Source organism: Bufo gargarizans, chromosome 8 (assembly GCF_014858855.1).
Source record: "Bufo gargarizans isolate SCDJY-AF-19 chromosome 8, ASM1485885v1, whole genome shotgun sequence".
NCBI classification, from domain to species: Eukaryota; Metazoa; Chordata; class Amphibia; order Anura; family Bufonidae; genus Bufo; species Bufo gargarizans.
The window spans coordinates 6,408,129-6,423,237 of NC_058087.1; the positions used below are offsets into that span (position 1 = coordinate 6,408,129).

Below are 15,109 nucleotides of genomic sequence, written 5' to 3' on the forward strand. Positions count from 1 at the left end.
ATTGCCTTGATCCTGAAACTTTTACATGTAGATCAGACAGCTGTAGCTTAAGTAAAGCAGCAACAGAGGAATCGTAGATTTTGCCTTGTCTATGTCTGGAAATAAGGACTCCTCAAGCTAATTAGGCCATGTTTGCATTGTTATATGATGAGCCACTTATCATATAGTCTCGTATCCATGTACAAATAATGTCTCCAGCCTGAAGGCACAAACATATCGGAGTCGTCTCCGCCACCAGCCGAGGCTGATTCTCATTGATGTGCAGCAAAACCGCACCAAGTCCTAATGATGCTTCCCAATCGCTCTGAAGACCAGACCATTGTCACTTAATGAAGAACAGCTTTCACATACAGTAGCGGAGGCCTCGTGAACTAGAATCTGGCTCCGTCTCCCTGTCTTTACTTTAATATTTACCTTCACTGCTCTTCTCCTTCCTGTCGCCATCTGAACTTTTTAGTCTGTTTCTTTGTTGTTACTCATTTCAGTCGGTTTCCTCTTCTTTATGTTTTCTTTCATTACCGATCCAGGTACCATCCCCATCAGAAGGGAGGGCTGTTTGTTGTATACACAAATTATTCATCTTCTTACCCAGTGTTGGAAAAATCTGTGTAATCAGGGGCCGACGATATTATAGGATGAAAAATAGGGAATTGCCCCTGAAGATGGTAAACTGAGGATCAAACTAAAACCACTTGGGAAATATTTATTCTTCTAGAATTGAATTGTTGTGTCGGATCTTTAAGGGGGAATATTTTTTGGATACTGCGTATTATTTAGGAACCATCCTGTGGTATTATTTGTGCTGTATATGACAGTATTATGTGAGCTCTGGCAAGATCATATGGATGCTGTATATTGGAAACTATTCGGTGATCTTACTGTATTAAGGCTCTGTATGGCAGTATTATATCTATCTAGTCTAATCACTGTGTGCATTACACCCACATCACTGTTTGTATAATGATGTGTTGTAACATCACTGGCTATTTGTGTACTGTGACATCACTGGATTCATTATTCCTATACTGTGACATCACTATGTATATCATCCCTGTACTGTGACATCACTGTGTTTATTATCCCTGTACTGTGACATCACTGTGTTTATTATCTCTGTACTGTGACATCACTGTGTTTATTATCCCCGTACTGTGACATCACTGTGTGTATTATCCCTGTACTGTGACATCACTGTGTGTATTATCCCTGTACTGTGACATCACTGTGTTTATTATCCCTGTACTGTGACATCACTGTGTTTATTATCCCTGTACTGTGACATCACTGTGTTTATTATCTCTGTACTGTGACATCACTGTGTTTATTATCTCTGTACTGTGACATCACTGTGTTTATTATCTCTGTACTGTGACATCACTGTGTGTATCATCTCTGTACTGTGACATCACTGTGTTTATTATCTCTGTACTGTGACATCACTGTGTTTATTATCTCTGTACTGTGACATCACTGTGTGTATCATCTCTGTACTGTGACATCACTGTGTGTATTATCCCTGTACTGTGACATCTCTGTGTATTATCTCTGTACTGTGACATCACTGTGTTTATTATCCCTCTACTGTGACATCACTGTGTGTATTATCTCTGTACTGTGACATCACTGTGTTTATTATCTCTGTACTGTGATGTCACTGTGTTTATTATCTCTGTACTGTGACATCATTGTGTTTATTATCCCTGTACTGTGACATCACTGTGTTTATTATCCCTGTACTGTGACATCACTATGTTTATTATCTCTGTACTGTGACATCACTGTGTTTATTATCCCTGTACTGTGACATCACTGTGTTTATTATCTCTGTACTGTGACATCACTGTGTTTATTATCTCTGTACTGTGACATCACTGTGTTTATTATCTCTGTACTGTGACATCACTGTGTGTATCATCTCTGTACTGTGACATCACTGTGTTTATTATCTCTGTACTGTGACATCACTGTGTTTATTATCCCTGTACTGTGACATCACTGTGTTTATTATCTCTGTACTGTGACATCACTGTGTTTATTATCCCTGTACTGTGACATCACTGTGTTTATTATCTCTGTACTGTGACATCACTGTGTTATTATCTCTGTACTGTGACATCACTGTGTTTATTATCTCTGTACTGTGACATCACTGTGTTTATTATCTCTGTACTGTGACATCACTGTGTGTATCATCTCTGTACTGTGACATCACTGTGTTTATTATCTCTGTACTGTGACATCACTGTGTTTATTATCTCTGTACTGTGACATCACTGTGTATATTATCCCTGTACTGTGACATCACTGTGTTTATTATCTCTGTACTGTGACATCACTGTGTTTATTATCTCTGTACTGTGACATCACTGTGTTTATTATCTCTGTACTGTGACATCACTGTGTTTATTATCCCTGTACTGTGACATCACTGTGTTTATTATCCTGTACTGTGACATCACTGTGTTTATTATCTCTGTACTGTGACATCACTGTGTTTATTATCTCTGTACTGTGACATCACTGTGTTTATTATCTCTGTACTGTGACATCACTGTGTTTATTATCTCTGTACTGTGACATCACTGTGTTTATTATCCCTGTACTGTGACATCACTGTGTGTATTATCTCTGTACTGTGACATCACTGTGTTTATTATCCTGTACTGTGACATCACTGTGTTTATTATCTCTGTACTGTGACATCACTGTGTTTATTATCTCTGTACTGTGACATCACTGTGTTTATTATCCCTGTACTGTGACATCACTGTGTTTATTATCCCTGTACTGTGACATTACTGTGTTTATTATCCCTGTACTGTGACATCACTGTGTGTATTATCCTGTACTGTGACATCACTGTGTGTATTATCTCTGTACTGTGACATCACTGTGTTTATTATTCCTGTACTGTGACATCACTGTGTTTATTATTCCTGTACTGTGACATCACTGTGTTTATTATCCCTGTACTGTGACATGTCACTGTGTGTATTATCTCTGTACTGTGACATCACTGTGTTTATTATCTCTGTACTGTGACATCACAGTGTGTGTTATCCCTGTACTGTGACATCACTGTGTTTATTATTCCTGTACTGTGACATCACTGTGTTTATTATCCCTGTACTGTGACATCACTGTGTTTATTATCCTGTACTGTGACATCACTGTGTTTATTATCCCTGTACTGTGACATCACTGTGTTTATTATCCCTGTACTGTGACATCACTGTGTGTATTATCCTGTACTGTGACATCACTGTGTTTATTATTCCTGTACTGTGACATCACTGTGTTTATTATCCCTGTACTGTGACATCACTGTGTGTATTATCCCTGTACTGTGACATCACTGTGTATATTATCCCTGTACTGTGACATCACTTGTACATTATTTGTGTACTGTAACCTCACTGAGAACATTTATCCATAAAATACACCATCTCTGTCTGCATTTTTGCTCTATTACTACATCACCGTCTGCATTGTCCCACTATAATTACATCACTGTGTGCATTATGTTTGCACATGTGCATTAGGGAAACTAATCATAAGCTTTTTTGATATCTCTGCTAAAAATGGACCTGGTTGAGTTAGACCCCATTGCAAATTTATCTAAGGGAGCCATGATTCTTTGGTACGCCCCCCTATCTAGATAGATACACCAACACATGGACACAGTTGTTGGTCCCCTTCTGTATCTATCCATCTCTCTAGCCCTTCATAGTTATAACTCTCAGTACATTTTACATGAAGTCCAATGTGAAACCACAGGGGATACTTTGTAATATAATGTATGTAATCTGTATACTCCACAATCAAACTACAAACATCCAGAAATCTGATCATCCGGCACTTGTTTCCAGCGCAAAAATGCTACTTAACTTGGAATATTGAGACCACAAGCATAAAGCCGAGAAAAGAGAGCCAAATCGGAAATTTCCTATATGTACCTACTGTATATACCTGTCTCTGACAGATGATAATCCAGCTCCTAGCATGTCCCATTGATGTCAGATATTATACACTCAGATCTCCTTGTTTTATATATGTATACACAGTATATAAATGTTATTCATGACTCCAGCGAAACAACAATGTATTATTTATAGCCGGAGAATGTAAATACGCACTAATGCAATATGGTCATGTTTAGAAATTGCTCATTTTTCAGGATGAAAAACCTCTCCCCCGCCTGTCACCGAACAGTTAATATACTTTTTTCTCTCTCTCTCTCTCTCTTTCCTTCCGCAGGGTGAGACGGCTCCGTATTCCTGGGCATCTCTGAACGGTGAATTCAGGTCTCTTCTTTCAGCAGAACCCAGGAAAGATCTGTGACAGATGGGGCTAAGTCACAAACTTGCCGCCTAAGGCAGAATTTGTCGAAACTTTCCAAAGTGTGCCCATATTTACCTGATCAGAGGGAAAGGAGAAGAAGAACAAAAAAAAAAACACAGACTCTGCAGAGGAAGCCGAGCCTGGCTTCTTGTCATCGCTGACACAAAGCCATCTGCCACAAACGTGTGGCAGCTCCGGAGCCACCGCTACTACCACCATCATCCTTCTCGCCCCGGCTCCTAATCAGGCACACATTCCTCGAAACGTTAGGATGCTTGCACATGTCTTCAAGCTTCACATGCCGGAGAGAACTGAAGAAGAGAAAAAAAATCTGTGGCCTGTTGTATAACGGCGCTCATGTATACCATATGTGGTGCCACATCGAATTTCCGGATAAATCCCTTTTTATCCTTTGTACTGGATGACATGGTGCCTGAATTCTTTCTTTTTTTTTCGCCGACTCGATGGCAGCCAAAGCTACTGCTTCAAACATTCACACTTGGCTGGATTTCTACCTATGCTGCCAGGTTATCGTCGGAGCCTTATTGTGTCCTCAAAGGGCCACAGGGTCTAAAAGGAGGATCAGAGTGTGACTAGGCTAAACGGGGCAGCCATCCATGAATTGTTTTGCAGCCGAAGAGGCCATCGTCATAATTTTTTTTATTTTTTTTCCTCGAATTAATGACTCCCTGGCATAGAGGTTTTTAAGTGAAGGTATTAATGAGAGGTCTGGCAGGTATTCCCATGATCCGCAGAGTTGCATTTGCATTTAATTAATCTTAAAGAAGGCTGTAAGATAAACAGCTGTAATTCATAGTAACATGGGAAATCTGCTGCACAGTGCCATCTATCCGATAAACTCCACGCTCGCACACTTGTTTTGGAGTGAATAGATAAAAGAGCGGACGGGCAACTTTACATACATTTTTCCAACACTTTCCAGATAAGTGGAGTCTTGAGATTATTTATCATCGCTGGATTTCACATATATTATTTTTTTCCTCGTGATGTTTTCAGACTTGGACTCAATAAAGAGATTTATGCAGATGTTGACAGTCACCTTATGTGTTACATGAATGCTCTTACGGCAGGGAGGCGAGTGGGCAACGAGTACAAAATCCAATATTTAAAGTGTTAGGTGACTTTCACACTAGCGTTTTTCTTTTCCGGCGCTGAGTTCCGTCCTAGGGGCTCAAATCCGGAAAAGAACTGATCAGTTTTATCCTAATGCATTCTGAATGGAGAGTCAGTCCTTCAGGATGCATCAGGACGTCTTCAGTTCAGTCTTTTTGACTGATCAGGCTTTTCAGAAAAACGTAGCATGCAGTATTTTTACCTCCGGCCAAAAAGCCTGAACACTTTGACTGAACGCCTGATCAGGCTTTTTTCCCATTGACTTGCATTAACGCCGGATCCGGCCCTGTGTGTTCAGTCAAAACGGATCCGGCTTTTGCATGTTAAACCCGAAAAATGTGAAAAAAAAAGTCAAAGTCCATAAATGGCGGATCCGTTTTTTCCAATGCATTTTTTCATTGTGATCGAAAGCCTGATCAGGATTCAAATGTAATCCGTTTTCACACGTTTTTCCGGATCCGGCGGGCAGTTCCGGTGTCGGAATTGAACGCCGGATTAAAACAACGCTAGTGTGAAAGTAGCCTTAGGGTACTTTCACACTTGCGTTTTTCTTTTCCGGCATACAGTTCCGTCCCAGGGGCTCTATACCGGAAAAGAACTGATCAGGCATATCCCCATGCATTCTGAATGGAGAGGAATCCGTTCAGTTTGCATCAGGACGTCTTCAGTTCAGTCGTTTTGACTGATCAGGCAAAAGAGAAAACCGCAGCATGCTACGGATTTATCTCCAGCAAAAAAAAACTGAAGACTTGCCTAAATGTCGGATCCGGCATTTTTTCCCATAGGGATGTATTAGTGCCGGATCCGTCCTTCCGTTCTGCGCATGCGCAGACTGAAAAAAAAAGTGAAAAAATTAAATGCCGGATCTGTTTTGCCGGATGACACCGGAAAGACGGATCCGGCATCTCAATGCATTTTTTCGACTGATCAGGCATTTTTAAGACTGATCAGGATCCTGATCAGTCTTACTAATGCCATCAGTTAGCATACATTTTGCCTGATCCAGCAGGCAGTTCCGGCGACGGAACTGTGTGAAAGTACCCTTACTGTTTGCAAACAATGAAAGATTGTCTTAAAGGGGTTGTGCCAAGTTTTAAATGGACACTTCCATCACTCATCCGGTGAACCAGACCCTCCTTCCGCTGCGAGATCCGCCTACCGGGCCTGCTTTGTCTCCTCCCTCAGGCTGCAACCTATTGCCAGTCATCCTCCACCATGCACACGTAGGGCGCACATGCATTCCCCCTCTGACTCTTAAAGGACCATTGCTTCCCAATCCTCACCTGCCAGTGGCTGGTAACCTGTTCATTTTTGGGCCTGAGTAATAAGGTTCATCGCTCACTAGTTCCTTGCAAAGATGTGTGGTTTTGTTGTCTGCCCGTGTACACACCTCTGCGTGATTTACCCACTGGCCCTGTGCTGCCTGCCCTGACCTCGGTTCTGTTTCCCATATTCGCCCGAACTCTGCCTATCCTGACCTCGACCTGTTACTGACAAAGGTTGTACTTGATCTCTCGTTGCCCCGCATTGCTGTCTCTAACCCCACGAGTCAGCTGTCAACCACACCAGGACTACTTCAGGAGGTAGCGGTTTGGTGGTCTCCTGCAGCAAAGTTCAGATCTCTGTATCCCTGTAATGTAAGGCCTCTTTCACACTTGCGTTGTCCGGATCCGGCGTGTACTCCACTTGCCGGAATTACACGCCGGATCCGGAAAAACGCAAGTGTACTGAAAGCATTTGAAGACGGATCCGTCTTCAAAATGCTTTCAGTGTTACTATGGCAGCCAGGACGCTATTAAAGTCCTGGTTGTCATAGTAGTAGTGGGGGAGCGGTATACTTACAGTCCGCGCGGCTCCCGGGGCGCTCCAGAGTGACGTCAGAGCGCCCCATGCGCATGGATGACGTGCCATGCGATCACATCATCCATGCGACTGGGGAGCCCTGACGTCACTCTGGAGCGCCCCGGGAGCCGCACGGACGGTAAGTATACTGCTCCCCGCTACACTTTACCATGGCTGCTAGGACTTTAGCGTCCCGGCAGCCATGGTAACCACTCTAAAAAAGCTAAACGTCGGATCCGGCAATGCGCGAAACGACGTTTAGCTTAAGGCCGGATCAATGCCTTTCAATGGGCATTCATTCCGGATCCGGCCTTGCAGGCAAGTCTTCAGGATTTTTGGCCGGAGCAAAAAGCGCAGCATGCTGCAGTATTTTCTCCAGCCAAAAAACGTTCCGTTCCGGAACTGAAGACATCCTGATGCATCCTGAACAGATTTCACTCCATTCAGAATGCATTAGGATAAAACTGATCAGGATTCTTCCGGCATAGAGCCCCGACGACGGAACTCTATGCCGGAAGACAAGAACGCAAGTGTGAAAGAGCCCTAAGACTACTTTCACACTTGCGTTTTTGCCTGATCCGGCAGAGATCAGCAAAAACACTTCCGTTACTGATAATACAACCATCGGCACCTGTTATGAACGGATCCAGTTGTATTATCTTTAGCAAAGCAATGACGGATCCGTTTTCTATTGTGTCAGAGAAAACTGATCCGTCCCTATTGACTTGCATTGTAGGTCACGCCGGATCCATTTTGCTCTGCATTCCATGACGGAAAGAAAACTTCGGCTTGCTGTGGTTTGCTCTCCAGTACGAGAACGCAACCAAACGAAACGGAATGCATTTTGGAGCATTCCGTTCCGTTCAGTTACATTTTGTCCTCATTGACAATGAAAGGGGACAAAATGGAAGCGTTTTTCTCCAGTAATAAGATCCCATGACGGATCTCAATACCGGAAAATAGAACCGCTAGTGTGAAAGTAGCCTTAATGATACAATGCACTTTTATTGATCCCAAGGGAAATTTCAGAACGGGGTGAACACCAGGGAACTGCCAGGATAATGCCCTTAGGTTTAGCCCAAAGTCAAACCGGTTGGTTGACTCAGTTCGGTGAACACCCACTGACGTAACACTGTATTGAATTTTTGGCTTTTTTTATTTTATTTTGGCAGTAGTATACCATTGAAAATGAAATACAAAATTGTGTCCTTCTGTATCAGTTAGCACAGATAAAACTTCAATATACACAGGGAACCCATAGTCAGTTTACTGTTGCTGTGAGGGGAAGAGGTTTTCTGCCATCATTATAGATTAGAAGAATCGGGATAACAGTTTGACAGCTCTGTTGTTATCTTTATAGATCTAGATAAAAATGGCCACAGAAAAGCGTTGCGTTTACCAGTGTAATGTGCAATGCTGTGATTGAGTCACCACAGGGCGGCTGCCTCTTGCCACAGGCCTTCTGCTGTCCAAACAAAGAGGAAGTTAAAGAGCCAGGACAGGAAGCAGAATACGTTTTATAAAAATAAAACATGGCCAGGACGTTATTTGAATAATAAACGTATATTCACCATCTCAAGCGCTTTCCATTCCAGCTCTGTCTGTGGCTCTTAACTTCTCAGCACCACAGAGATGACTGGCCTCATTGATATGTGACACTAGACCACTGAGGTCAGTGAGTGGCTGCAGCAGTCAGGGGCGGTATTTTACTGATGCAGTCAGGAAAACAGAGCCTTGTGGGGAGGGACGGAGAAGCGACAATGGAACAAAGGGGGGGTTGGGACAGTGAGTATAATTTATTTTATTATTATTATTCTAATAGTGCCACTGCATTAAAAGTAACAACCCAGACAACCCCTTTAAGATATTAAGGATCTCCCAACAAAGTTTAACTAACGGTAAACATAGACTGTGTCGGCAGATAGAACCATTGGGTCCATCTAGTCTGCCCAATATACTGAATACTATGGATAGCCCCTGGCCCTATCTTATATGAAGGATGGCCTTATGCCTATCCCATGCATGCTTAACCTCCTTCACTGTATTTGCAGCTACCACTTCTGCAGGAAGGCTATTCCATGCATCCACTGCTATAGAAACTGCTGTGCTCCTGTTGACTCAGCTGACCTTTTCTAAAGGCCACATGGCTAGCCATGGAAAGAGCCGAATCTCTAATACTGATGTCCAAATTCCCAGCTTCCCTTCACACACAGAACTGAATAATAGAAGGTTGGCGGCCTCCGTCCACCACTAAGGGGAGTAAAAAGGGGTTATACCACATTAAAGCATTTGTCACCTAATTGCAGAATCGGTCATAAAGGTTATTGAGGACTCACCAATAGGACCCCCGGCAATCACTAGAACAGGGGTCCTGTATATGCACTGGCGCTTTATTCAAAGATAGCTGAGCACAGCGCTTAACTATCTCTGTCAGTTCCATGACAGTGCTAACCCATGCGTAAAAGTGCATGGATGAGCACCGCTCCACTTGAGATCCTCCAGAAACCATACATTGATCCTGTAGGCGATAAATACTTTTCATGAGAAAACCACTTTAACTGAAGACATTCATTATTGGATTCAATCTGTATACAGGGTGTCACCCCCTAGTGGTGGCTTTAGGCAGTCAGATTTTTATCATTTAACTCTTAGCATATGCAGGGAATTAGGACACCTGTTTCAGCCTTGCTAAAAATATATGAATGAATATTTGACCCAAAACGATATGATTCTCAAAGTTGAATGTATAGATCTTATGTTTGCGGTCAGTAGTAGTAGCTATGACCTTACAGAGAACTGCAGCTGTGGCTCAGATTAAATGTACGAAGCGCAGGAAATCTTGTAGTTGTTGGATACAAAGTAGCTAATGACCTCATTCTTAACACCGCTAAATCAGTGACATCATCGGTGATGTCACAGAGGAATTAGATAATGCTTTCAAAAATATTATTCTTTACAGACTGGGGCAGTGCAGCAGTGTAAAATATCTGTGTATCGCTGATATTATTATTATGCGCAAATGTTACTTTTCATTACTGTCTATTCATTAATGCTTCTCCTTAATCACCTCTGCAGGTACGTTCATCCAAAGGGGTTGTCCACCTTTTTCAATCCCCTCTTGTTGGAAAGGTCCTCTGACCGTTACCTGATCACAAGTTGTAAGTCCTAAATCTGCTGGAGAAACAGGCAACACATGTTCATTTTCCCTACAGCGCCTCCACAGGAGAAATGAAGCATTACATGGTAGCCTTTGAAATAAATAGGCAGTCCATGTAATGCAGGGAGGGGCTGGGTTCTGTAGAGATGATTTGGGGATCACCAAGCAGTTAATTCGTAGAATGTAGACATTAGGAGTTTTGCTGGTACTGTATGCGTTTTCCGATGGTTCAGGTGCGGATGAAGATGCTGCGCAGCAGAGCCGGCGCTGCCCATAGTCCTGTCATCATCTCTGATAACATTCCCTTGGTTGGTTTCTGTTCTCTGGCTGCTGCTCGCTGTTGGCATTTGCCCCTGGAACGCTAGAGTCGTGGTACAAGGCCAGGAAAATCTGCGCTGCCATAACACAGGGGTGGGAGAAAGCGAGGAGGGTGTGGAGAGCAGATGATGGATAAACTGCTCCATTCTCAGATTATTCCTGATGATGGGGAATGGGGTCTGTGTACATAAACAGAGAGATGGCGATGTGCAGGGGTACGGACAGGACGCCTGCTCTGGACTGTGCCGTAATACTGACCTATGTGATAGGATGTATCCCCTTACATGTGTACAGTATGAGTACATGTAGATGGATACAGTATCAGCTTACTGGATATGTACATTGATGCAGTGTGTAATGTATCCATAATTACATTGTAGAATAGACAGACATGAGATGGATAGATATCAGAGAGATATTAGATGGATATGGGGATATTATATAGATAGGAAGATAGAGATTAGATAGATGGATAGACATGGGATGAATAGATATCTGAGATATTAGATAGTTAATAGATAGAGAGATAGACAAGGGATGGATAGATATCTGAGAGATATTAGACAGTTGGGAGATAGACATGGGATGAATAGATATCTGAGAGATATTAGATGGATATGGGGATATTATACAGATAGGAAGATAGAGATTAGATAGATGGATAGACATGAGATTGATAGATATCTGAGAGATATTAGATAGTTGGGAGATGGATATAGATAGAGATTAGATAGATGGATAGACGTGAGATTGATAGATATCTGAGAGATATTAGATAGATAGATATGGAGATCTATAGATAGGAAGATAGAGATTAGATAGATGGATAGACATGAGATGAATAGATATGTGAGATATTAGATAGTTGGGAGATAGAAAGATATAGATAGATGGATAGATAGACATGGGATGGATAGATATCTGAGAGATATTAGATGGATATGGGGATATTATACAGATAGGAAGATAGAGATTAGATAGATGGATAGACATGAGATTGATAGATATCTGAGAGATATTAGATAGTTGGGAGATGGATATAGATAGAGATTAGATAGATGGATAGACGTGAGATTGATAGATATCTGAGAGATATTAGATAGTTGGGAGATGGATAGACGTGGGATGGATAGATATCAGAGAGATATTAGATAGATAGATATGGAGATCTATAGATAGGAAGATAGAGATTAGATAGATGGATAGACATGAGATGAATAGATATGTGAGATATTAGATAGTTGGGAGATAGAAAGATATAGATAGATAGACATGGGATGGATAGATATCTGAGAGATATTAGATTGATGCCTATACATTGGCTTATGCCGGAGGTGTTTGCCAGAGAATGTTAGAGAATACTCCCAACATTTACCTCCAATGAAAGCAGAGAAATTAGATGTTAACAGAGCCTTGGAGATATAGATAGATAAAGATTAAAGCAAGAGACAGCCATGGAAAGATATTACAGATCTGAAATGCATCTATAGGTTGATAAATATGAGATGGATGGTTATTGCAGAGATACGTGCTGTGGATAGCTGGATAGAGATCAGAGATATGAAAGATGTAGATAGATATAATATTCAGAATAAACATAAATCTGCAGGTGACATCCCACGATAGCTCTATGGCTGCACACACGCCACACGTAGGCTGAGCGAGGGTTTGTCTCAGCAGATGCAGGTTTATTATGTTCTCGTCTTTGGAGCCAACGACCTTTTCTGCAATGTTCATGTTGTACTCCAACTATCACATAACCTTTGCCAAATATCTTCTGCTTTATGTGTTATTAAATTCTTATTGAAATGTAAGACTAGTTCCACTGATATAGAAATACAGGCTGTGCATGTATATAGTATGTATAGCTATAGTCCTGTGATGGCTAGCCTCCGGCACTCCAGCCATGGTAAAACTACAACTCCCAAGATGTACACTTGCTTGGTTCTTCTCAGAACTCCACAGAAATGAATGGAACTTGCTGGGAGTTGTAGTTTCACCACAGCTGGAGAGTCGGAGGCTAGCCATCACTGCTATAGTCCATAGTGTATCCTTCTAGTGAAGCAAAACCTTAAACCCTATTATTCCCATAAAAAGCTGATTGACCAGGGTCGGACTGGATAACTTGAAAACTGATCAGTATCTAATCTGACTGATCACGAGAACAGGGTGCAAGAGCAAATGGAAAGATATTCATGCTGGTCTCCTTTCTCTCTGGGACTGTACTCTGCCATCTCCATCAGTCCCATCTGGATTTCGTGGAGCTACATTATGCATATGTGACTTTTGTTTCATTCACTCCGGGGACTCTGGGACCCTGTTCTTGTAATAGGTGGGAGTCCCAGAGGTAAGACCCCCAATGATAAGATACTTGCCACCTATCCTATGATGAGTTGTTATGGTAGGACAGTCCCTTTAATGGTTACAGAATACAGTGAATGAGTTTTATGCAGAATCCAGAACCCTATACCTCTTTAGGACTTCATCACTTGAGCTTTTGCGATTCTCACTGAAGTGGATCCTTGAACCAGTTTGGTGCTACCTAAGTGGAAGTGCAGAGCCTAAGGAATCTCACCATTTCCCACCCTTAACCCAACATGAAGGTATTGAATTTCCCAGTTGGATGCCCAGGTCATTGTCCCCAGAGTAGTCAACGACTGGCAGCAAATATGTTGCTAGGAATGTCTCTAACAGAAGCGGTCAGGAACCTAAGCAAGGTGTCATCACCAGGAATGAGGATAGGATTCAAGAAGCTGGAGGATGAGACAAAGACATTATCAGGAGATGGGCCAAGAGTGAAAGTCAGAGGGGTCAAACTACAAGTAGCAGGCAACAAATCTAAAGGAGCAAAGCAAAGGCAAAATCCATGGGCAGTGGTATAGCCAAGGCTGGGTCAACAAATAGATACTTCATGGTGTGAAGCCAGATTCCTCCTTCCCGAGATCTTCAAAACATGCTGATTGGTTCCTGCCCACGGACTGGGTATGCTATCACAGCTCGGCCCAATTCAGAGCTGCAATGTCAGATCTCCTAACTCTACAGTCGTGGCCAAAAGTTTTGAGAATGACAAAAATATTAGTTTTCACAAAGTTTGCTGCTAAACTGCTTTTAGATCTTTGTTTCAGGTGTTTCTGTGATGTAGTGAAATATAATTACACGCACTTCATACGTTTCAAAGGCTTTTATCGACAATTACATGACATTTATGCAAAGAGTCCATCGTGCTGGAAAATGCATTGTTCCTCATCAAACTGTTGTTGGATTGTTGGAAGAAGTTGCTGTTGGAGGGTGTTTTGGTACCATTCTTTATTCATGGCTGTGTTTTTGGGCAAAATTGTAAGTGAGCCCACTCCCTTGGATGAGAAGCAGCCCCACACATGAATGGTCTCAGGATGCTTTACTGGTGGCATGTGGCAGGACTGATGGTAGCGCTCACCTTTTCTTCTCTGGACAAGCCTTTTTCCTGATGCCCCAAACAATCGGAAAGAGGCTTCATTGGAGAATATGACTTTGCCCCAGTCCTCAGCAGTCCAATCACCATATTTTCTGCAGAAGATCAATCTGTCCCTGATGGGTTTTTTTTGGAGAGAAGTGGCTTCTTTGCTGCCCTTCTTGACACCAGGCCATCTTCCAAAGTCTTGGCCTCACTGTGCGTGCAGATGCGCTCACACCTGCCTGCTGCCATTCCTGAGCAAGCTCTGCACTGGTTGCACTCCGATCCCGCAGCTGAATCCTCTTTAGGAAACGATCCTGGCGCTTGCTGGACTTTCTTGGATGCCCTGAAGCCTTCTTAACAAGAATTGAACCTCTTTCCTTGAAGTTCTTGATGATCCTATAAATTGTTGATTGAGGTGCAATCTTAGTAGCCACAATATCCTTGCCTGTGAAGCCATTTTTATGCAACGCAATGATGGCTGCACGCGTTTCTTTGCAGGTCACCATGGTTAACAATTTAATGACAGCAATGAAATGCAGTGGAAAGTTTTTTTTGGAATTAAGTTAATTTTCATGGCAAAGAAGGACTATGCAATTCATCTGATCACTCTTCATAACATTCTGGAGTAGATGCAAATTGCTATTATAAAAACTTAAGCAGCAACTTTTCCAATTTCCAATATTTATGTAATTCTCAAAACTTTTGGCCACGACTGTACTTTAAAGGGGTTGTCCTGGATTTTGTTCAGATTGGCGGTGGTCACCCGTCAACTACACAGCTCCGTCCATTGTGTAGTGGGCAGAGCTGGTAACTGCAGAGCTGCTGCCATCGAAGTGAATGGGAACAGCGCTGCAGTTACCACCTCCGCCCTTTACACAATG

At 42.3% G+C, this 15,109-nt stretch overlaps 1 protein-coding gene across 5 annotated transcripts in view; it reads left to right on the top strand.

Moving 5' to 3' along the window:
* Window positions 1-15,109, top strand: part of GTDC1 (glycosyltransferase like domain containing 1) — a 264,439-nt gene that overhangs the window by 174,310 nt on the left and 75,020 nt on the right. For 3 of the 5 annotated variants that reach the window (XM_044303929.1, XM_044303923.1, XM_044303928.1), the window contains one exon: window positions 4,258-4,423. The exons of the other annotated variants lie outside the window; for them this stretch is intronic. In XM_044303929.1, coding sequence (XP_044159864.1) covers window positions 4,258-4,341 — 84 coding nt within the window. In that variant the 3' untranslated portion in view covers window positions 4,342-4,423. Of the gene's footprint in view, window positions 1-4,257; window positions 4,424-15,109 lie in introns of those variants that run through there. 5 annotated transcript variants of the gene reach the window in all.